At 36.7% G+C, this 23,356-nt stretch overlaps 1 protein-coding gene across 8 annotated transcripts in view; it reads right to left on the bottom strand.

The window, feature by feature from the left end:
* TCF4 (transcription factor 4) overlaps positions 1–23,356 on the bottom strand; it is a 366,762-nt gene that overhangs the window by 37,658 nt on the left and 305,748 nt on the right. For all 8 annotated transcript variants that reach the window (XR_002732953.1, XM_031934570.1, XM_023218359.1 and 5 more), the window contains 4 exons: positions 18,784–18,889; positions 14,881–15,014; positions 8,829–8,961; positions 144–211 (listed from right to left, as the gene is read on the bottom strand). Coding sequence is in view for 7 of the 8 variants with exons in the window: in XM_031934570.1 (XP_031790430.1) it covers positions 144–211; positions 8,829–8,961; positions 14,881–15,014; positions 18,784–18,889 (441 nt within the window). In the remaining variant the exon portion in view is untranslated. The remainder of the gene's footprint in view (positions 1–143; positions 212–8,828; positions 8,962–14,880; positions 15,015–18,783; positions 18,890–23,356) is intronic.

Genomic DNA, 23,356 nt, shown 5'->3' with positions numbered 1-23,356 from the left:
GTGACTGTTATGCACGAAAGCTAGCATTTTCCAAAAATCAAAGCTATTTGCCATTCATTTTCTAAAATTCCAAATGTCCACTTCTGATTAAAGTTCACTCTTTACAATGGTACATATGGAGTCCAAAGTCAATATTTCCTCACCGAAGCAAGTGCTTTCCCCAGAGCATCTCCAGTCTGGGAGCTGCCGGCTGCCCCGCTTCCTCTATTTGCTGCAAAAACAAAAGGCAGAATATGAAAACCAGGCAGTGAGACGTCTAACAATTTTCTCTTCCTGGTCCATTTACTCACAATTTAATTGCATTTTTAATGCTAATTACAACACATTAATCTTTAATTAGTATTAATTTGTTTGCTGAGGTAGATGTCAAATATATTCATGTTATTTTTTTTACAGATAAAATATAAACCTGACACCTTGGTTTAAAGATAAAGTGGTTTCCTTGCTATGACTTTCCCCTTGCTGTTGATGAGCTGGCGAATGTAGCAAGCTATGTGATGGTCATTGCTGACAAGTATATAGTACTTTCAGGTCTCTGGAGTCCTCAGAGTCTGGCTTTTCTTTATATTATTTTATAGTGAATGGAATTATCTTCACAAATAACTTCCACCTGTTTTCAAATAAATAGAAATTTGATACATAGCAAAATGGCGTATTCGTCTCATAGTTCCACAGTACACCAAACAAACAAACAAACAAACAAAAATTTACACAACAGGTCTGGCTAACAAGGAGAGAAAATATGTTTAATGTTTTAAATAACATATATTCTCCACATATTTAAAAGTCTGTATTCACACTAAAAAAAGTGAACTGGTATGCTACTAAAAGTCAATATGGTCTCAAATTCCAGAGATAAAGTAAGTCTACATATTCATGAAGCTTATCTCTACTGCCTTAAACACTAGTATTTTTATCTATAGAAGAACAAAGAGTATTGTGAATAATAAAAGACATATATTCCAGTATATAATTCAAAGCCAGCTTTCTTTAACATGTATAGTTTGAAGGTATCTTGCCTTTAGAACTAAGTGATAAAATGGGATTTCCAGGACTCCTGTGAAGTCTTCAGTATTAACAGAATGCCTAGAACTTGGGGTATGTTGTATTTATTAAAGCCTCAACATTAGCAAATAGACATAGTATCTAAATAAAACCTATTAACATTCTGGAGGAAAGTTTTTTTCAGTATTTTGTGAAATAAGAAAAGAAAAGCTTACATCATCCAATGAATCCAAGCAAAATTTCATTAAACAGGTATATAATTTAAAAGACTTGCCAGCTCCATTCCTGAACTAAGAGAGCCTTCTCAAATGTGTTGTCATCACCTTCCACATCTTTAAAATGCAGTAGTGGGGTCAGATCTTCAATGGTCCAATTCTATGGCTTTTCCAGGTCATAATTTAATTCTCCTGACCTCTGCTTAGCATAGCTAATTTATGCTTGTTATTTTCATATATTTATATTTTGGGTGCCTCAGTTAGATAATTTTTTTTTTTTTTGAGACAGAGTCTTGTTCTGTTGCCCAGGCTGGCGTGCAGTGGCACAATCTCGGCTCACAGCAACCTCCACCTTCCGAGTTCAAGTGATTCTCCTGCCTCAGCCTCCTGAGTATCAGCTGCGATTACAGGCGCATGCCACCACGCTGGCTAATTTTTGTATTTTTAGTAGAGACAGGGTTTCACCATGTTGGTCAAGCTGGTCTCGAACTCCTGACCTCGTGATCTATCCGCCTTGGCCTCCCAAAGTGCTGGGATTACAGGAGTGAGCCAAGGCACCCACCCGATAATGTTTTGATATATGCTTTATTTGGTTTACAAAACCCACTCCCATATTTATTTTTTAATTGCTAAAATGCTGAAAGAAAACTGGCACATGATAAAAAGAACACAATTACCTTGTGATAAAACAAACTTCTTTTCCATATCACAAAGTTATGATATTAAAATACATGAGTCATTAGCACTCATGATAGGTATTGTATAAGCAAGTTCTTAGAAATGAGGGTCTGACATCATACAATTGGACCAGTGAGAGCAACTCAGATATCAATAGTATTAAAAATATTAAATATAAGATAAAATACAACAAATTATATCTAGTGTGAAAACGAGAAGAATTTCTGTATTAAGGAGTCCTTTAAAAACTAAAAACAGGGATTGCAGGCATGCACCACTATGCCTGGCTAAGGCAGGAGAACCGCTTGAACCCGGGAGATTGAGATCGTGCCACTGCACTCCAGCCTGGGCAACAGGAGCAAAACTCTGCCTCAAACAACAAGAACAAACAAACCTAAAAACTATTATAAAGAGAAAATAATAATGATGTGAAATATAGGTGACACTAACCTTTTTTCAGTATGCATTACCATGGTATTTGGGGGTACTTATCTTTTTTTTTTTCCTAGGAGCAACATTTCTTATCATTATTATATACCTAAAAATTAGATCTACCAGTCAAAATAATTTGTGATATTTGCTTGATTTGAATATAGATTTTCACAAAAAGTCCAGAGCTACATTGGAAAAATCACATTATCTAACAAAGAACCTAAGCCCAAAAAGAACAAGATATTGCTTCATTACAGATAATATCTGCTACAGTAGTGGCTTTCAAAAGATTAATTCTTCCTTTAAACAACTTTAAAATGAAGATTATAAATAATATACATATCTTTATGAGACTAAACAAAATATTGAACACCAATAAAAATATTTTAGGAGCATTTAAAAACTAAATATGTATGCCCCAAAAATCACACATTAGAAGAGGCAAGATATTATGATCATTCTGGTTTCTTCAGAACTAAGCCTTTCTAACTAAACTTTCTATCAGTGCCTGTTTTATGCAGGGAGATATTATGACTCAGGAAATAGAAATAAAAATAGAATCAACTGCTTACCTCATCGTGTCATGAAAATGTTTCAGAAAACTACAAAGGTTACTCATGGAAATCACTGATAAGAACAGACTATTTTTTAACATGAAGCCATTTTACCTTGCAACAGCTGGAGTGCCAAACCCAGGGGCTTAAATTTCAAAGCAGTTTACTGGGGCCAGTTTGCCCTTTCACTTGGAATGCCTTTTGCTCTGGTCCAGGAAACACTGGAGAAGCTACATTTTCTAGATTCCCTGAACATGTTAAGCTACTTGGGTCTTTCTCTTACAGATTTCTCTTTTTATTTGCGTGACTGATATAACAAAGGGTATAACTGGAAAGTAAATATATTTTAATTCTCAAGTGGCAGAATTTTTTTTTTTTTTTTTTGCATTGAGAAGTGGGCCATGTTTAGCAAGATACATCAAACCCGCATTTCCAGCTTTAATGTAACAGGACTTGATTACTCTTTGAGGCCCAAGATTTTTGTCAATTCATATTAGAGATGATCAAAATGTTCATGTAACAGAAATAAAGATGAAAACCAATGCATTTACTTGGTAAAGACTTTATCGATTTCTACTTTTGGCTCTAATCAATTTATCTTGCCCAAGAGAAATATAATCAGTCCCTAAGTAGAGCTGTAACATATAAATGTGAATGGAAGATGAGCAGTTATTAAGAGGAACTGTAATTTTTGTAGGAGGCTTCGACACTGCCTGCCACCCAAGTATTGTTCAGATGGCTTGAACACAGGTGGTGCTGCTGGCTAGAAGATGAAGCAGAAAGAAGGGCTTTGTATCTTGGGCTCCATGCTAGACCACCCTCTGTCTCAGTCTCAGCTTTGGGGAAATGTTCATTCCCATTAGAACACACCCTCAACAAAACACTGGGATGAGTGGTGCCTTGGGATCAACTACTACAAATCAGAATTTGGAAAATGTGTTGCCCCTTTAACGCACACCCATCATCTAAGGCTGGGAACATCATGAAGGCATCAAAGGAATAAGAAGCACAATTCACACTGTGTTTGCTTGAGGGATGACTGCTTTCAAAGTAGGGTTTTCTAAACAGTGTCCGAGTGACCCTCATGTTATGAAACCATTAGAAACAGCATAACAATACCATGTGCTTATCCATAAAGATGACAAAAAGAGGGAGCATTTCCAGCACTCCTACTACAACCATTTCAAAATAAAAACTCAAGTTTGTAGACTACAACGCACTAATTTTTAACAAGAGGGATTCCTAGGAATTCAGGGGGAAGTTGGGCTTCCTAATTGTGCACAGGAAATGAGGAGATTTAAATCAAACTAGTTTATTGTTCTCTGTTAGTGATCTTGGTAACTAAGATGCCTTGACATTGCTGGATAAAATTCATATTACTCTTATGCTCTGTGCTTGTTCGTCACCCGACTATTTCAAGGCTCAATATTCTTGTAAAATATAAAGTGAACATTATGCGACTACTCTAATAATACAATTACTGTGAAACCAAGCCCTCAAGGGGAAAAGGACGTAATGTTTCTACTAGACAAGCCACATACTAACATGTCATTCAAACATGTCATTAGAAATGAAAGTTCTAAGCCAGATTAATTCACAAACCAAATAGATATTCCAGGGTAATCTTTAGCATATGGTGTATTAAATCAATCTTGGTAGTCTCTTCCTTCAACACTGTTTGGTTTGAGGTTTAAAAACATGGAAAAGACCATGTATTAGAAAGCAGGCCAGTTAAAGACTAATAAAACAATAATAGTTATTATAACCATTATGTTAGTTATATGACCAATTCTCTCTGAGGGCAAGGGAGTGTGTGTAGCCTCAAACCACAAAGGGTCACACCCTGTGAATGTATACAGATGGTATGTCCCAATGGGGAGATGAAGCATTCTCATCCTTGAGCAGTCTCAGTGGTCTGTGCTATGGTAGGAGGTCCTCTTACTTCTTTCCATCAGGAATGGCTACTGGATATTATTGCAAATAGGAAGGAAATATGTCGCTAACCAAATATGTATGGTTACTATCCTGTAGACATTCCTATTCGCTATAGCTGGTATCTAATAACGTACTACACTTCCTCCTCCGTATGTATGCTCAGATGCAGAGGCACTGAACTGCACTGCTTCTGAGAATGCCCAGTGGCATAACATTGAAAGAGTCTGAAGAACTGAGTAGAAGGTGCTGATGCTGGTAACTCCCAAAGACCCCTGACAGCTTCTCTCCTTAACTGGGTGCGCCGCCAGCTGAACTACTGTGAATCCATACTTGTGTCCCATACATTATATTCCTCTAACTGTAGGGCTAATTAGATGAACCTTTCAATTCAGAAAGGTCTAATATGATCTCCAGAGTGTGCCAGTGAGGCTTGAGAAAAGTAGTGGACTGTATGCAATGAATAAAATACCTTGTTCTACAATTCTCTTGAAAATCCATGGATGAATGTGTCATAAAACACACACACACACACACACACACCTCATTAATGTAATCCAAGTAAGCTTTATCATTCTTAAGGATTTTTCAAAAAAATGATATTGGGTATTACAGGGCAAAAGAAAACAAAGCAAGAAACACGCGGTCACTACCCCAAGCCAAACAAATAGTAAACCTCAGTGGACATCTTCCATCTTTGAGATGCAGAGGACAGAAGAAGAAGAAGGGAATGTGGTTACAGAGAGGTTCCTTTCTGAGAGTTCTAGAGCTTGTATCTCACCCCACATGCACTGCGTTATTCTAGTGTCAGTTCAGGACGACTGCTGACCACCAGAAAGACATAACATAACACTGAGATGAAGGACAGCAGCCCTCTTCTAAACTGAAAAAGCAGCTTCCTAAGATATCAACACCCTGTATGAAAAGACTGCACTGTCTTGCAACTTTTTACCAAGAAAACGTGAAAAATGTGATGTCCATGTGTTAGTGCTTGAACCCCATTCTTAAGGCATTAGTATTGCTTACAGTCATTTTCTACAGAATCGTGTGTAATCTCAAACATGTGTCAGGCTATGTGTTCCCTATTTGCCAATTATTTAATTAGCTCTGTTTGTTCTTTGAGATACAGGCAACGTAATATTTCTTTACTTCCTGCGTTTCAGAATGAGTGAGTATATGCCAAATATTTTCAAAAGTCTGCAGATGTATCCTATTAATCCACACTGTTTGTTAGAGAAGTCTCACTAACATCAGAAGAGAAAGCTTCTCTTCTTGTTATACAGACACACTGCCATCACTGACTTCTACCACACTCGAAAAATCAAATCAAAGCCCAAGAGAACTTAAATGTGAAAAAACATGGGCCACTCAGACATCACGCAATACTACGGCTTATTATGCTCAAATTTTCCTCTGCATTTTCATGTAGCAATTGGTGAAAATATTTTTTTTTTTTTTTTGAGACGGAGTCTTGCTCTGTCGCCCGAGCTGGAGTGCAGTGGCCAGATCTCAGCTCACTGCAAGCTCCGCCTCCCGGGTTTACGCCATTCTCCTGCCTCAGCCTCCGGAGTAGCTGGGACTACAGGCGCCCGCCACCTCGCCCGGCTAGTTTTTTGTATTTTTAGTAGAGACGGGGTTTCACCGTGTTAGCCAGGATGGTCTCGATCTCCTGACCTCGTGATCCGCCCGTCTCGGCCTCCCAAAGTGCTGGGATTACAGGCTTGAGCCACTGCGCCCGGCCGCGAAAATATTATTTTAAAGAAAAGCATTCTCGAATGTTCTCCCTTAAAGTAACCTTAAAGTAATATCTGTATTTATGCATAACAATAAAGGTTTGCTCCTCCAAAATGCTGAATTACCATGTCTACCTATTTCCTGAAAGATTATGCATCTTTTTATCATTCTGCTGGTGGATTTTGACAAGTACATCCATTATTGTAAAATAATGTATGAAATAAATTTCTAGAAAGCCCTTTCCTGAGTTCTAAAAATCTCATGCTTTTGTTTTTAAATTATAGCGCTTTTATTATTGTCAAGACCCTTAAATAAGGCCCTATGGTTTTTAACAAGTTAAGTCTATTCTCAGCATATAGAAGTCACCTACTGCTCCACTCTGGCTAGATCAACAAGTGGATTCTCCTGTTCATCCACAAACTAATGACAATGACCAGCTAAAACCAAGCAAAACTCATTCCCACTGAGAGCTGTGACTAAGCTGTCTACAGCTCATGGAGATAACCACCCCATTTCCTGATATGTCCTTTCCAAGTCATAGTGCCTCTCTCTCAAGAGGACTGTTTTGCAAATCAATCAGAAAAACTTTTTTTCAAACAGCGCCTAAATATGTTTTCCTCAACTCAAGGTTCTGCTCCACCTTCATACCTTCCTAAAAAAGAAAATTACTCAAACCACAAGTAGACAGGAAATCTGTCATGTAAAAGGATGAATGACCGGTCATCCTTCTTCATAACCAGACCTCATGACTGCAGAAAGGGGCTTTCCATTTGTCAAACCACACTGAAGTGAAATATGCTTTTCTCACTCTTTCAGTTCTGCACTGCTTTCTTTCTTCTTGTTTTTCAAATCTGCCAAAACTGCATTGATAGCTAACAAACTTCCCCATGTGACCTCTGTCTGTAGCTCTCCAAGGTCAAACTGATGCAACATATTTGTAGAAGCTTGGTTAGGAAAAGTTAAAAAAAATGGAAACTCTCTCCCCAACTTGCTTCTTAGACACGACAGTGGAGTGGAGAGGTTTCGAGATGGCTCATCTCAAGTGTGAAATATATTATTGAATAAGCAGGGAGGGCATTATTGAGGCAGAAATTATATTTCCAACGTTTCAAAACACATCTCTCCTCCTTCATGAAAAACGTTCCTACATAAGTGATTCACGGCACTTCCCCAAATTCTACACACTCTCTAAAGAAAACAAGTACAAAGAGCTAAGAGGACTCAACAGCAGCATTATTCTGTTGCGCAATCCTCTCTCAAAGACATACACTGAGTATTCTCCCCATTGACCCTCTGAGAGTGACATTCAGGCCAAGAAAGGAGTTAGTTTGAGCTAGAACCACAGAAAGTGGCCACCTGAGAAGTCTGAGGTTTTAATAAGACCCTGGTGTACTAAGCTTGCTGCTCATCTGAACAACAAGGTGTCAAAGCTGGTTCAGAAGCAGGCAGCTATCTCCCCACCAACTCCACATCTACCCTCCAGGGGCAGCTGGACATCCAGTCCAGTTCATTCCTCGAAGTGGGAATGCTGATCGGGGAACCACCTGTCCTATGGAAAAGACCACAGTGAACATCACGATAAATGAGAGTATGATGGCTCAGTTCATGGGGGCAGCATTCTTCTTGAATCTTAACTTATTGGTAAATGTCCTTGGTAAAAATAAATAAATTAATTCATTAAAAGCAGCAACAAATCATTTCTGGCCAACTGATGCCCAGGCATCTCCTCTCTCATAAGTGAACAAATACTTCTTCCCCTCTGAGGGACTCCACAGTGTCACATTCTCCAGAAGATTAACCTTAACCTCATGGAGTTATTATCGGTCACCTGAGAATTTCACATTAACCAGTCCTCGGAAGACATGGCACACCATGGATAAAAGCCTAGCACAATGACTGGATTTTTGGGAAGTGGTTGATAACTACCATTAAGAGTTATTCTGCTTTGTAGCTCCTAGTCTCACTAGGCTCGTCTTATGACTTTGTTCACTCTTTTTGAATGTGAAGAACAAGATAGTTTTGGTCTGTTTGAATCCTTGTTCAATCTAATGACTTGCGACGGAGAACGTAGTTAAATTTCAGTGTCTTGTGACCAGCAATATGGTCATGCTCAAGCCAGTGATTTTACTTCTGATTGGTTCATTTGTGTGTTCATTCTGTTATGTGACTGATATTTATTGCCTAATTGCTATTCAGTTATGAAAGGGAAAAAGAGGTCCTTGATGATTAAACCCTGACACCGATTGTCAGTATCAGAATTGGCATTTCTGTGACTCACCCATTATACTGTCTGTCCCGTTGGCAGGAGGCGTACAGGAAGAGGTGCTGTAATGGTTTGTGCCACTACGATGGAAAGTGGACATCGGAGGAAGACTGGAATTGATGTCTGCTGAGGAGTGTGATGGATAGCTCTATAGCAAGAAGCAGAAAAAGGTGGCCATATTTAATCATAAGGTATTCAGTGAGTTATTTTCAAATACTTTTCTCACAACTCTCTATTTTACAATGGAGACAGCTTTTAGAATTTCAAAATAGCCAAGAATATATCTTGCTTAGATCTGACAGCTTTCATTTTTCAAATAGTAAGTTATACAGAAACATAGTTAGCTTGGGTTTGCATCAACTGTGGAGGAATATAATGGCAATGAGGGGCATTGAGAAATGATCACTATCTTGAAATCTGCAGATTACTGTTTAAAATCATCTCCAGGGTTTCAGCGGCATAAAAGACCACTCTACTATTAATTTTTTTATGTGGCCTGCTGATCAGGTGGTAAAGATTCCACTATATAATGAATAAAACAACATTATGATCCACAGGGCTTATATTACATTTCATCCTGACCTTCTTGAAACTAAATGTCAAAGACTAACCAGTTTCCAGTCTTCTTCTTCCCAAATTAAATTATTATTTTTTGAACCCTAGCAACAATAAAACTTAGTAAATAAAAAATTTAAAAAGCACTAATGGTTAAATGTCTCTCTTACTCATCAATATGTAATCATTGACTATACTGAATTAAATTAGGACCACATGACTTATTTTGGTTTGAGTCCTTTCTTTACATGCCCCACCTACAAGCAATCCTCATATAGCTGGCAATGAAAGAACAACATCTTTACAGAATCATTTGGTTTAAGACTCTGCTTTGAGCTTAATTATTAGTTTTCCAAATAAGCTGCCTTTCCTGGGTATGCCACAGTGCCTGTAAGGTGGCAAATTAGTTGCAATCCACCCATCTGCTTGGGAATGAACAGATCACTAAAATGGACACAGTAATTTACAAAAACGTGCTGAGCTATTTTGATAAAAAGCAGCTTCAAAAGTTATTCTCATAGGCATCTGAATGTGTTATGTAAAGTATTAAAGCTAAAATACACTTTTTCTTCATATGCAATATATTAATGGACTATGAGTCTTTATTATATATCATTATTGGAAATGCTCTTAAAATTCTTTATTTCAAAATTAGAGATTGAATATGATGCTGATAGTCACGAGTATTTAAAACCCAAGCATTTGCTCAGGAGGAATGAAATGATAGTCTCTTGAGTGTTGCCCTATTTATTCTTGATCCATCTTGAATTCTACCTCTTTCTTGAAAAGTCCCTAACTACCTCCAACTCTTCCACCATCTCTTCTCTCTGGGTCCCTAATGCACTTACATTCTGCACTATGCTCTTTAACACTTAATTATATTTTGCTTTTCATTTCTTGCTCTTTCTAATGTATTTTCACCTATATTGTAAACTATTTAAAGGCATAGAGCTTATAGTTCTGCATCCCACAACCTGCAGCTAACTACTGAACACATAATTATACCATATGCTCAATGAACAATTGGTTAACAGTTAGAATTTAATAAACAGTGGATTGAAGTATAACTCATTTGAGAGCCAACTAGTCTAAGGAAATGAATCTATGTGTTAGAGGTAAGATTTTCAATGATGCATGAATGTTTTTGAAAATATTACCTCTGGAAAACAAAAACAGCCCAACTTAAAGGACGTCAGTAAAAAAGTTGAGATGATGCCTTTACATCTTTCCAAGTTCCTGAGAATGCCTTTCAAATTTTTAAATTCCATGGACCTCTTTCTTTCCTTGACCCCAAAATTCCTTAGGCTACCTGTTAAACTCATTTCTACTTGCCATTTAATGAATGCCCAAGGTAATCCATGGAATTTTCTCCAATGAAAAATATAGTGGGCCCATTCCATAGTACAGCTAATCTGAAAGCTTAGCAGGGATAGAGCTATTTCTGCTATAGAGGTAAACACTATAAAAAAATGGAGGAAAAGAAACAGAATGTGGAAAAAAGAACAAAAAAAACAGATGACGGGCCGGGCGTGGTGGCTCACGCCTGTAATCTCAGCAATTTGGGAGGCCGAGGAAGGCGGATCACAAGGTCAGGAGATCAAGACCACGGTGAAACCCCGTCTCTACCAAAAATACAAAAAATTAGCTAGGCTCGGTGGCGGGCACCTGTAGTCCTAACTACTTGGGAGGCTGAGGCAGGAGAATGGCATGAACCTGGAAGGCGGAGTTTGCAGTGAGCCGAGATTGTGCCACTGCACTCCAGCCTGGGCGACAGAGCAAGACTCCATCTCAAACAACAACAACAACAACAACAACAAAGAGATGACTAAGTTTAACTTCACTTCTACACAGTCCTATTCCATGTGGAATTTCTGAAGAACAGACGAACTACAAATCAGTCCAAAATGTACAAAAATCAAAAAAAGAGGAAAAGAATTATAAATATTTAACTAACTATAATAATCAGAAGATGAAACAAAACAAAACAGATAATCACATTGGTGAGAATCTTTGGGCCCTTTTAACTTTATGTAAAATGGGCAGTAATTTGGGATTTGATGAAGGGTTAATGCTGAGTTCACAGAATAAAAGGAAAAATTAATCCCCATAGATTATAAAGATAGAAACCAATGGCATCCATGTAAATCAGTTATTTTTATAGATTCACAGATTAGATGCTGAAATAAACTAATGAGATTTATAACTAGATTATTTTACATTAAAAACTATCTTGAAAACTACTGTCATTCAGAGATGTAATAAATACACCAGAGAATAATGTCTCTTTTAGAGGATTTAGGGATCAATTATAAGAGGTACTCTTAGTCTCTCAATCCAGCTATTACTGTCTTTCCTGCTTGCTACAAAGGACATGAGGACTGTGACAAAGTGTGAGGCTTTACATGCCTACTATTCGTTCATTTTAACTTGTGATGCCCAAGAGTAGTGTATTTTGTGTCTATTAACAAAGTAACTGTTGGAAATGTTTCCATTAGTGATACACTGGTTGATAATTCAAAGATTAGAAAAATATAATAACTGGTGCACATAAATAAGAATAAAATCATGCTTTGGGTTTGGGCAGGATTTAGCAACTGATCTTTTGTGCCAGGTAATTCTTTGCTGTGGAAGCTCTCCCGTATATGACGTCATGTTTACCAGCACCCCTAGCCTCTATGCACTGGATTCCAGTAGCATCTAGTCCCTAGTTGTAACAATGAAAATGTCCTCAGACATTGCCAAACGTTCCCCAAAGGGAAAAACTGCCATCAGTTCAGAATTACTGAAGTAAGGGTTTATGTTACAAAAAAATAAAAGACAACAGAACTTCCTTTAAAGGAACGTTCCAGATTCCTAGGACTGTTTCGCCCTGTAGTGCAAAGACCATGCCTAAATCATGCCAGGCAGTGAGGACTCTATCCTGTTCTTAAAAAGAACCCTGCCAAGTCATTCCAAACGTAAAATCATCTACGACAACCCATTCCAAAGCTTAACCGCAAACTCCATTCATCTGAGTGATTTTGTGTGGGTATCTGTAACACAGTAATGATTAGCTGTGGGATTCTGTTGGACAGGCTAAAACTGTAAAGGGGATTTAAAGATTAAACATCGGTAACTCGACAGTTGCTACTGAAGTATGTGGATCTGAAGCTTTATAATTACACATTCTGTTATAACATGGCATAAAGTGATGAAGGCAATGATGTTTTTAAAATGTTTTATCTTTAGAGAGAATATCAACTTGGCCAAATTATCCCCCAAATAATCCAGGAACAGCACTTAGCTTTTTCTTAAACTATCCCTTTGTTTAGTATGGGGCTGGCTAGATGCTAAGAATAAAATTATAAGGAACTACCATTATTTTCAACTGAAAGGACACCAACTGCTACTGTATATTCAAGGTATTCTCAGTGTCAGATTCTTCTAAGCCACTTCAGTAAAAGATTTTCAGATGGTTAAATACTGCAAGTACAATGATAACTAGATACAATAATTCAATAGTTTCACTAACAGTGGGAAAATTCATTAGTATACATTACAAGATAGCTTATTCATGTCCCCTTTAAAACAAAAATTCTATTCTCTGAAATCTGTTAACTGATCAGATGAAAAATGAAAATCCTGTGTTTTGTGATAGGTAAATGGCATTGCAAATATAGCTTCTGATATAGCCTATTGGGTTACTACTTCAAAATGCTATTTTCTCTCTGGTTGATAATATTGTTTTGGTTCTGTAAGACATTTTCTAAAAGGAATATAGTTGGTTTCCATTTTGAAATTACACTCTTTATGCATGGAAGCACATTTTAAAGCTGCTTCCCAAGCAGTGAACTGGACTAGGGTAAAATCAAATCGCCTAACTCAAAACTCTCGAGCATGACAGGAAAAGAAAGAAACACAGAAGGGAAGAAAAATTAACGTCAAATGGGCAACTCTTAAAAGAACTGAAATTCCAACATGCTGGTAGAGTGCCTAAAACTTTTATTTGTAATCAAAACTTTCCTTGCTCATAGGACACATATAGTTTTGACGATGAGTTCCCAGAGAAGTGGAAAATGATGGTGGAGAAATGAAAATTTTAGCCAAAACGAATTCTAGCATAATAATAGTTGATACAGTTGATATTTCTCTAAGCTTTCACTCTAATATCTCCAAATAGGAGGTGGGTGAAGAGAAAATTTGAAAACAAGTCATCTGCTATTTACTGGAAATGTGCTGAAATGTGAGATGGTTTGTGATTTACACATTCAGTCTTGGGAGATGATACAAAAAGGCCCATTCCATTTCCATTGTTTGCCTCTCAGGAATGTACAGGCTAATTGACTACTAAGGCATCTCCACCACTAGGAACAACTAAATATGGATTTTCAAGGATATCAGAAATCTTAACTTCTGGAATTTTTTTGATTATTGGAGTAGGATATCAGATCCTGTTTCTTATATGTACTGGTTAAGCAAAAGAGAGCAAAGACCACATGAATCCAGAATGACTTCCTTTATCAGAACAGAGAAAGAAACCTATGTGTGGATATGAGAAGAAGAAAAAGGGACAAATGCAAGATGAAGAGTATTGGTGTAAGTATCACCTAGGATCACTGGATTTCCCATACGCTTTCACATTTGTAGGATTTGAGGTTCACATATTAAGCTATGTTCTTGCACAAGGGATTCAAATTTCATCTTATCTGCATCCCAAGTCTCACTCAAGATCTAGGCTCTTTCCTCCCTTTAATGACAGACTTAAGTTCAACAGTGGATTCTGGGCTGTGGTGATATTTAAGGCTAGAAGAAAGTCAGTTGAGTTGTTTTCTTTAGGATAAAGAGACATACTATAATAGATGAATGTAGGTGATGGACAGAGTGCAAACGTTTAGTAATGAAAGACTTAACATTCTAAAGCCCAGCAGTTTTCACCTGGAGTGAGGCAAAACACAGTATGAGTGGCAGGCTAGGATGGGAATTAAAATACTGAAAAATGGGAATCTGATCTATGTAGAAACCTCATGGTTTCTCTTACTGATGGAAGTCTACAGAAAATATAAACTCCTTCTTTTGGATACATCACAACAGGCCAAAGCTGACATAAGCCAGTCAAGGGGAAATTAAATGCTCCTGGGTGATGCATATAACCTACTGACCATCACTCTGCCCTCTGCAGTACATCCTTTGAAACCACAGATAGCAAAAAATGACCAGGAACCACCATGTTAAGATTCTGCAACTTAAATAAGTATCTATTTATGTACTCAAGGAAGCTGACATTGTGATAAAGAAGGCACAGAGCAAAACACCATAAACAAAAGAACAATGCCAGAGAGAATCTGGAAAGATTTACAAAGGTGATCTGATCCTGTTATGTCTTTGATCACAGAAAGAATACAACCTAAGAACAATGGGTGTGTGCCATTTTTGCACTTATTTGCAGAGTCCTTGTGTACGTGCATGGAAAGACAGAGGATGAGGAATAATAAATTAGCTGTGATATTCCCATTATTATGTATGTCTGCCTTACCAAACGTTCATGTGGATGCAGGCTACAGTAGCTGCTGGACTGTGGAATATGAGAAGAGTTGCCCAACATTCCTGCGTAGCCAGGCTGATTCATCCCACTGGAGGAGCTCCAAGGGTCACTGCTGTGATGGCCATCTGTAAAGGACAAAGAGAACCATGACTTTCTGAGGCATTCAGCCTTGCCTTATAGAATAGGGTTTTTTCATATACTTGAAAATGACTGCCTGTTGTGTTATTCATCTTTGTGTTTGTTAGCTGATTACATCAGAAGACAGTCATCATTTCTTCCCAAGTGGCTCTATATTGTCAAACAAATATAAACACTTAACAAAGTCAAAGTGTTCTTGGTAAAAATTCAACTGTAAATGAACAACAGAGCATACTTCTACCATGAATTATGTCAAGTCAGCAAGGTAATTACTGCTAAAGGAAACATTTCTTAGAAGTCTTCTAACCCTTTTTTTCTATGAAAACCAACTAAAAAGTTAAATTGCTCCTAAACTTTGGGGTGAAAAGTATTTGAGAAATTACAAAGTTGAGAGTTTTAAAAGCATATAAAGAAGTATTAAATTTAAAAAATCTTAGGTTGAAAATGTTTAATTTCATTTTTAACATACACAATAGAATTAAAGTTGGAATTTTAATTATATTATGGCATATAGAGAAGATGAATCTCAAATATATAGTTCTTAGGATATTTTATTTGTATTTTTTGGTGTATAGGTATATAGCTCTCTTAAACCTTCAGTAGCAATCCAAAGGGTACACACATGCACTAGGTGGCTATTATATTACAGATAATTTTGAGAGTCTCTGGATTTTATAAAATGATTTATGAATTATAGAGGTTTAAAATTATATAAAGTGTCTTTCAATATGAGGTTAACCTTTTGTTAACACCATTATTAAAAACATCCCTACAGATTTTTTCATTCTCTGGGCCTGTTGGCCTACAGGTTATTATTAATAATTGCTATTGTTTAGGTTTGGTTTCCCAAGCTTAAGGGAAAAGATCTACATTACTATTAAATTCATTCATTTTTTTCTCTTTTTCAATACTTTAACAAAAAGTATTGAGTACTAGGTATATACCAGGCCATCAGCTGGCTGTTAAATGTATAGCAGATATTGCTTCCTCGAAAATAAGATTATTTTTACCATAACATTTTATTTAATAAAGGCCTATTAAAAAGTTAGGAAATAGAAAAGTTAAATCTGACACTGAAGCTCTTTTTCACTGAGTTCTTAAATCCAGAAGTTAGAATTTTGGAACTGGACTCATTTCAGATTGGGGGGTACAGTTTGTAGATTCCTCTCTTTAAGAGGAATCATGTCTGTGATTTTGACAACTTCAGAGTTTTAACTAGAAGATGGAAATAGAAGTTAAAAATAAGAGGCCACAGTAGTGAGTTTACAATATGCCCCAGACAGTTTCTGAATATCTTTCACCTTAATTGCATATTCCTTCAAGTATTGAATTCTCAGGGCACCAAGTACCCCTCTACTGAAGGGAAGCTGATATGGGACAGGACCGTGATGCAACTGCTTCTGTGGCCACGATGTGAAAACACAGGATTTTTAAAAAGTTATCATTCATGTACTGGAGCTTTTGTCCTTAGATTATGAAGGTTTAAATATCACCTTAAATTCAAATATGAAGTTCAAGACCGCTAACATTCTAAATAGATGGCACATATGACAAATAAATTGAAAACATATATCACTGAACAAAAGTCTCCTGACAATGTGATACACTGGGTGGCAATGCATTTAGGGCTGTTAACACAGAATACTCTGCTTGATGCAGACATATAAAAATACATATTTTACATAAATTATGCTTTTCACAGTAAATTAATATTTATCACATCCCATGATCTTGGTATAATGTTGTTTTGAAAGAATAGAATTAGACGTGTGCAAATTAATTGTGCTCATCATAAATGTCAACTCAATTTTTTTTTTTTTTTTTTTTTTTTTTTTTTTGCTTTTCGGGTGTGCATATGCAGAGAAACAAATTTGTTCCCCATATTTGGGGTGGTCTGCTAGGGAAAGGAGCCTACTGATTTAATCTACCTGGCCTACCCAGCAATGTGCACCCTTTGAGAAAGTCACTTTCTTGGGCAGATAGAAGAAATGTATCCTTCCACCAATTTTTTCAATCGAAATCTGTTTTGTATATGGATCCTTGAGCTGCCAAGCTCTGTAAACACCTGTAGGACAATATCTCCCACTGCTCACAAAAGAGGGGACTGAAGCTGAGGTAGCTACTGTTTACAGCTGAAGGTGATAAGCTTTTCGTCATGGCATAAAACGCACCCAGGTGACATAGCCTGCTGTGTCCCTTTGAGAGTTACACCTAGGATGGGTCACAAAGATAAAGGACTTCTGACACATGAGCTCTATTATGTGTGGAACAAATTCTCTCTATTCCTAGGAGAGCCATTCCACCCAATTTTATACATTTCCGTGGAATTTCACATGTGAACTAACAAACTAAAAGAGCTAACACACTGAAGGGAAGGAAGATTAGTATCTTTTAATGAGAATGACTTTGAGTGTGTCCACTATAATCAGGCTGCTTCCCTGGTACTCTCTGCCCCAAATGTGCTCCCCTTCCTGTGACATGGCCCTTCCTAGAGGTGCATAAAGAAAGAAAACCCATGGCCCGTAGACAAGGCTTATACAAATAAGGTTTTCATACCTGGGCAAAAAGAGTTAAATTTTTTGCACGCAGGGGTTCTTGGTAAATTCCTCATCTAAATTCAGGGCATTAACTTGGTAACAAGATAATTACATTAGAAATAAGTGCCACACACATATCAGGATGGAGTCCTTAGGAGCATCCTCCAAGTGGTTCATTCTTGAAGTAGCTGCTGTCATTTCAAACATCTTGGTCTTTTAAAAAATTTATTTATTTATTTATTTATTTATTTATTTTGAGACGGAATCTCACTCTGTTGCCCAGGCTGGAGTACAGTGGTGCAATCTCGGCTCACTGCAAGCTCTGCCTCCCGGGTTCACGCCATTCTCCTGCCTCAGCCTCCTGAGTAGGTGGGACTACAGGCGCACACCACCACACCCAGATAATTTTTTGTATTTTTAGTAGAGACGGGGTTTCACCATATTGGCTAGGATAGTCTCAATATCCCGACCTTGTGATCTACCCGCCTTGGCCTCCCAAAGTGTTGGGATTACAGGCATGAGCCACTGCACTTGGTCACATCTTGGTCTTTTTTGAGCAGCAGAAAGGTATACGCCATCCGTGGCAAGACTAAAAGCTCAGGGTAGGGACACACATCCATGTATTTAAACATACTGGACAATTCCGTAGTTTCTATATTTGTCTTCTCCCCCAAAAGTTGGGTCTTTTATCCTAAACCAGTTACTATGTTGGGACAGAACTTTCACCATGTAATATTCCAGTCTGTGGTAGGTTACTTCATCTTGGAGCCTTGTTCTTACCTACGAATTAGTAAGTGGATGAAAATTTTACATAAGGTTATACATTAGGCCAACTTGCTCCCAGCTGGCTAAATCCAGGATGTTCTAAACATACATGGAGATGAACCACTTCTAAACTAACAGCTACATCGTCTTGGGGATGGTGAATATGCTGAAATGGTTGGTCATGCGTGGAAGACCAGCAGAAGCATCGGCTCTAAGTGAAGCAGATCAATCTAATCTTAACCCATTACTGCTCAAAGGGGTTTAATTGTAAAGAAAGGCCTAGTACAGTTTCAATTAATAATCAATTTTTAAGGAATTCAATTCCTAAGAAGAGTATGACTTCAAAAATTCTACACGTGTCTACTATTCCACTTCTTTTGCCCTATCTGTGACATTAAGTGACCCAGGAAAATGCTACCCTGTGGCCTTTCCCTCAGAAGCAGCAGCATCTTACCTTGCATGAAGAAGGAGCTAGGGAAAGTGCTGGTTGCTGGTTTGGAGGAAGGATAGCCTGGTGAGTCCCTATTGTAGTCGGCAGTGCTTGCTGATGGAGCATAGACCTGAGGAGAAAGAACCAACTGAGTTTTGCTTTTTGCATTGAGCAAAGCATCTCAAGCTCCACTCTTTTATAAGAAGTAGGCAGAAAGTGCTACATTTCTACCCTTTCCAGTTTAAATCTGAACAAACCCTAGAAACAGTGCCCTTTCTGAACACGCTAAAATAAAAACAAAACAAAACAAAAGCTCAGTGTATTTGTGTGAATACAAAATAACCAGGTGTGTTATATTCCAGTCGATGTAAACCATGTCTAGCTGTAAATACGCTGTATAATGCCCATAGGGTAATTCTGTGAGTCTAAGCACTTCTTTCTTTTTCTTCTAAACACAGATGGCCCATAAGCATGTAAAAAAGGTAAAAACAGAAAGACATGCATCAAACCTCTTCAAATGGTAGAGTAAAAACTCTACCTTTCAATTAAAATTTTCACTTTTACAGAGAGGAGGTAGGCAGGGGAGGGGGGAGCAGAGAGAGAGAGAGAGAGACAGAGGGAAAGAGAACACAAATGAACTATTCAAACCACAGAAAATGATAAATATATCTTAGAATATTAAATTCCCACAGTGTCAGCTTTTTGCAGAGATGCATGAAAAAGGCCATTAAAAGCCTGGATCTACATAAGACCACCAACAATCAGTGTGTGCAAACGAAGCGGGAGGAGGGAGCCCTCCTTTTTGTGCTTATTATATTTGTGTGTACAATAAACTTAAAAAGTGTGCCAAAAACCTAATTGACTTACATTCATTTACTAATACTCATGAGACTTGGGAAACCAATTCTTTATAAAAATAGCCTGTGTATTTTCTTGTTTATGTTTTCTTTAAACAGGACAGCATATTAGAAAAGCACAAATTCATAAGGTATAGTTTAACTTCAATTGGTTTTCCCCCTTGCCTTTTCTGCTAAATATAATTTTTTTTAATCCCCATTTTCTTTTGCTCTCAAAGTTCCTCTCTCCAGATGGTCAGAAAGACTGAAACACTGTCATCCTCTTGATGAAAATGGATACCTTCCTGCCTCCATTTTGAAGCAGGCAGCAGCTCACAAAATTGGCAGTGAGCCTACAGTGATATTCACAGGTCACAGTAAAAGGAAAAGAAATTAATCAATAAAAAGGCAAGTGCAGGGTTACCAAAAAATAACTCTCATTTTTTTTTACAGTGCACATCGAATAAACACCCCAAGAAAAATTATATAATTGCTCTCAGAACACCATGAATCATCAACTAAGCATTAATACAAGGTTTAGGATTTCACAAAGCATAGGTCCACAGAGACAGATGTGGGAAAATATGCATCTACATCCATACATCAAATAAACGCTACACATGCCCCAAAGTGCCCTTGAAAATTGGGAGGTCCTGGAGCTTTAAAAAAACAAAAACAAACCAGAAAAGCCCACTCACACTTTAGAAAACAGGGATTTTTCTTAAGGCACTAATGGATATAAGTCCTATATTTCATTGGACTTTATTTTGTGATTTTCAGCATATTTTAAATGTATAAACGTTGATTTGCTTCTATTTCCAGAGGACTTACAGTAAGGAGAAAAACTTTTTTTGAGTATTTTTAAGAAACAAAGAATAAAACTTTGGCTAGGAATCCAAAAACAAACAAACAAACAAAGTTCTGTCAACCACATCTCAGAATTTTCTTGAGAACTATTAACTAACAGTTTGTGAATTACTATTAAAGGTATTTAGAGAAGGTCCTGAGAGTAAGCTAACAAGATGAAAGAAACATCACGGGAAAAGGGGAAATTGAAAACTGACAGAATGATTGTAGTGTGACTATAATATATCTACATGCTATTAGGCTGACAGCAATCTGGCCTCAGTATTAACATAAGCATAAGCTAAGTGTACTATGGAATATCCCCAAATTTCAGAAATCAATATATTTATTATAAAACTAAAAAGAATCGGTGACCCACATTATTAAATTGCCTTATGTTTTAAAACAATTAAAATCAATTTTTTTATATATACTATACTTTTAATTGCATATTCTATTACATTATCCTTAAACATATATATCATTATGTCAACACCATTTGATGACACCTAATTTTTTTTTTTTTTTTCAATTTTGATAGAATTACTTGGCATTGCTTTTGGAAGATAAGGAAAAATCTTTGGTTAATTTTGGTTATTTACAAGGAGGATACCTTGACTATGAATTATAATCAAGCTCAAATATCTAAGAGTAGGTCACTTACTCCAAGTTCATAAATATTGGCTGCATGGAGAAGAGTATCTATGGGCTTGAAATGTTTTTAGGTTATATTATACTATGCAATTTCTATTTTTCTGCTGTTGTAGCCAATTCAAGACTTTTTAGATAAGATGAAACTCTTTGTTAACAAAGAGGCAACGGACCACTGTTTATAGTTTTTTGTATAGATAATTTCTACATATTTTATACATTTTCTTTATATAATAATTTACAAATCAGGTACAATTTTATTCATCTTCCATTTAGATACTTTATCATTCTTATCTCAAAAGTTATTTTCAAGGGAAGAGCTCTATATTTTTATTTATATAAATAAATAAATATCACATATAACTATAACTTTTTAGAGAAGGGAACCAACGAATTTTAGTTCAACCTCTCACATTTCAAATATAAGAAAACTCAATAATGAAATGGTCAAAGAAACATTACTCTTATTTTTCACCGTTTGACAGGGTACTTTTATTTAGAATGGTGGCAGAGACATAGATGGTATTTATGAAAACACCGTGATCATAATGTTCACAGTTCAGTTGATCTCTACTGGTTTAATCTTTCATAACCTGGATGACCAGTGAACTGCTTCATTATTTTTACTTCAGTTAACTCTTTTGCCAATTTCTCAATCAAGCTTTCAAAGTATGGGTTTCAATAAGGTATTTGATATTGACATTAAATTCAATAAGAAAAGCTCATATCCTTTCAGTTTTTGGTATTATTATTCTAAGTTTATAGAAAGTTTAACAACACAATTGTTAAACAAAATAGCTTCATTTAATCAACAGAATAATAACAAACATCCCAGATCTCTTCAAAGAGTTGAAATTATTTTTAATGACTAACACCAGAAAATGAGTCCAATCTAACATGAAATAAAAATCCCAAATTCTAGTACCATGTATTGGAGTGACCCCAATGATGAAATATGAGGAAAATCTAATGAGAAACAAATACCTATCCTTGAATTTTTCTCCAATAATATGTTCAGATCAAGGTGATCGCTGGCATTCTGATTTCTCCCACAAGAGTAACTAAAGAAGTGTGAAACTTTTGTTGTCAAAACTGGAAATGGAAAGACTTAGTGAAACTCATAGGTCACAGCCCTTTTAGTAAATTATTTGTTGAGTAAAAGCTTCATGGAAAACTAGTAACATAATATATTTAATATGCAAAGTTAGCACCATTATCTCTTCTTTTCTAATCCTGAATTTAGCAGACAATCATACATATAGAAATCCTGAGTTTAACAAAACTCTCTAGATAACACAACTTTGAACTGACAAAAGTAAAAAAAGTTTTCAATTTACAGATTTAATTTTTTTTTTTTTTTTTTTTTTTTTGGTAATCTGAGAAGTATTACAATGGTACATTAGCTGTTCCATTCAATGTTTCCAACTATCCTTTCTGCACTCATCAAAGAAATAATAATTTAATTTTTTCTAAATGAAACCTGTGCCTAACAGAAAAGAACAACAAGCAAGCACAGAAACCAACAAACAAAATGAAACAAAGGTATGCCTCCTACTCTTTTCCTTATGAGGCTCTCATTTTTACTGGTCTTGGCATATCAGTTTCACTTATGGACATTTTAAAGTAATAATGATTACTCATTTGTTTAGAGCCTCGTGTGGAACAACTTTGGTGGCAGGAGTTCCACACACATTATATCTAACCTTCAAAATGATCACACAAGGCGGATATTATTAATAGTATCTTTCCTATTTCACAAGCTTGACGTATCATAAGAAGGTCAAGTGTATTGCCCCAAACCAGCTTGGGTCTGACTGCGAGTTCCACCATTTATTAACTAGGCAATTTTGGACCAGTTACTTTTAACTCTGGTCTTCAGGTTCCTGCCTGTAAAGTGGAAATGACAATGCCTGCTATGCAAAGTTCTTGTGAGAATGACATGGTATAATGTGTGTAAAGAAACTGGAATGGAACCTGGCACAGATTAATCACACAAAAAACATCAGACATTACACATTAGTACTGAAGTCTTGTTGCCATTGTTTTTATTATTTGGACAAATGTGACTTAGGAATGTTAAGCTATCTTTCCAGGTTACACATTTTTCCAGGGGTAAAAGCAAGGATGTGAACTGATCATCAGTCTCTGTTCTTTCCATTAAAAAATAATTCCTCGGCCGGGCGCGGTGGCTCAAGCCTGTAATCCCAGCACTTTGGGAGGCCAAGACGGGTGGATCACGAGGTCACGAGATCGAGACCATCCTG

This window comes from Piliocolobus tephrosceles, chromosome 18, assembly GCF_002776525.5.
Source record: "Piliocolobus tephrosceles isolate RC106 chromosome 18, ASM277652v3, whole genome shotgun sequence".
In the NCBI taxonomy this organism is placed as follows: domain Eukaryota; kingdom Metazoa; phylum Chordata; class Mammalia; order Primates; family Cercopithecidae; genus Piliocolobus; species Piliocolobus tephrosceles.
The sequence above is the reverse complement of the archived record's forward strand: the minus strand, read 5'-3'. Positions and strand labels throughout refer to the sequence as shown.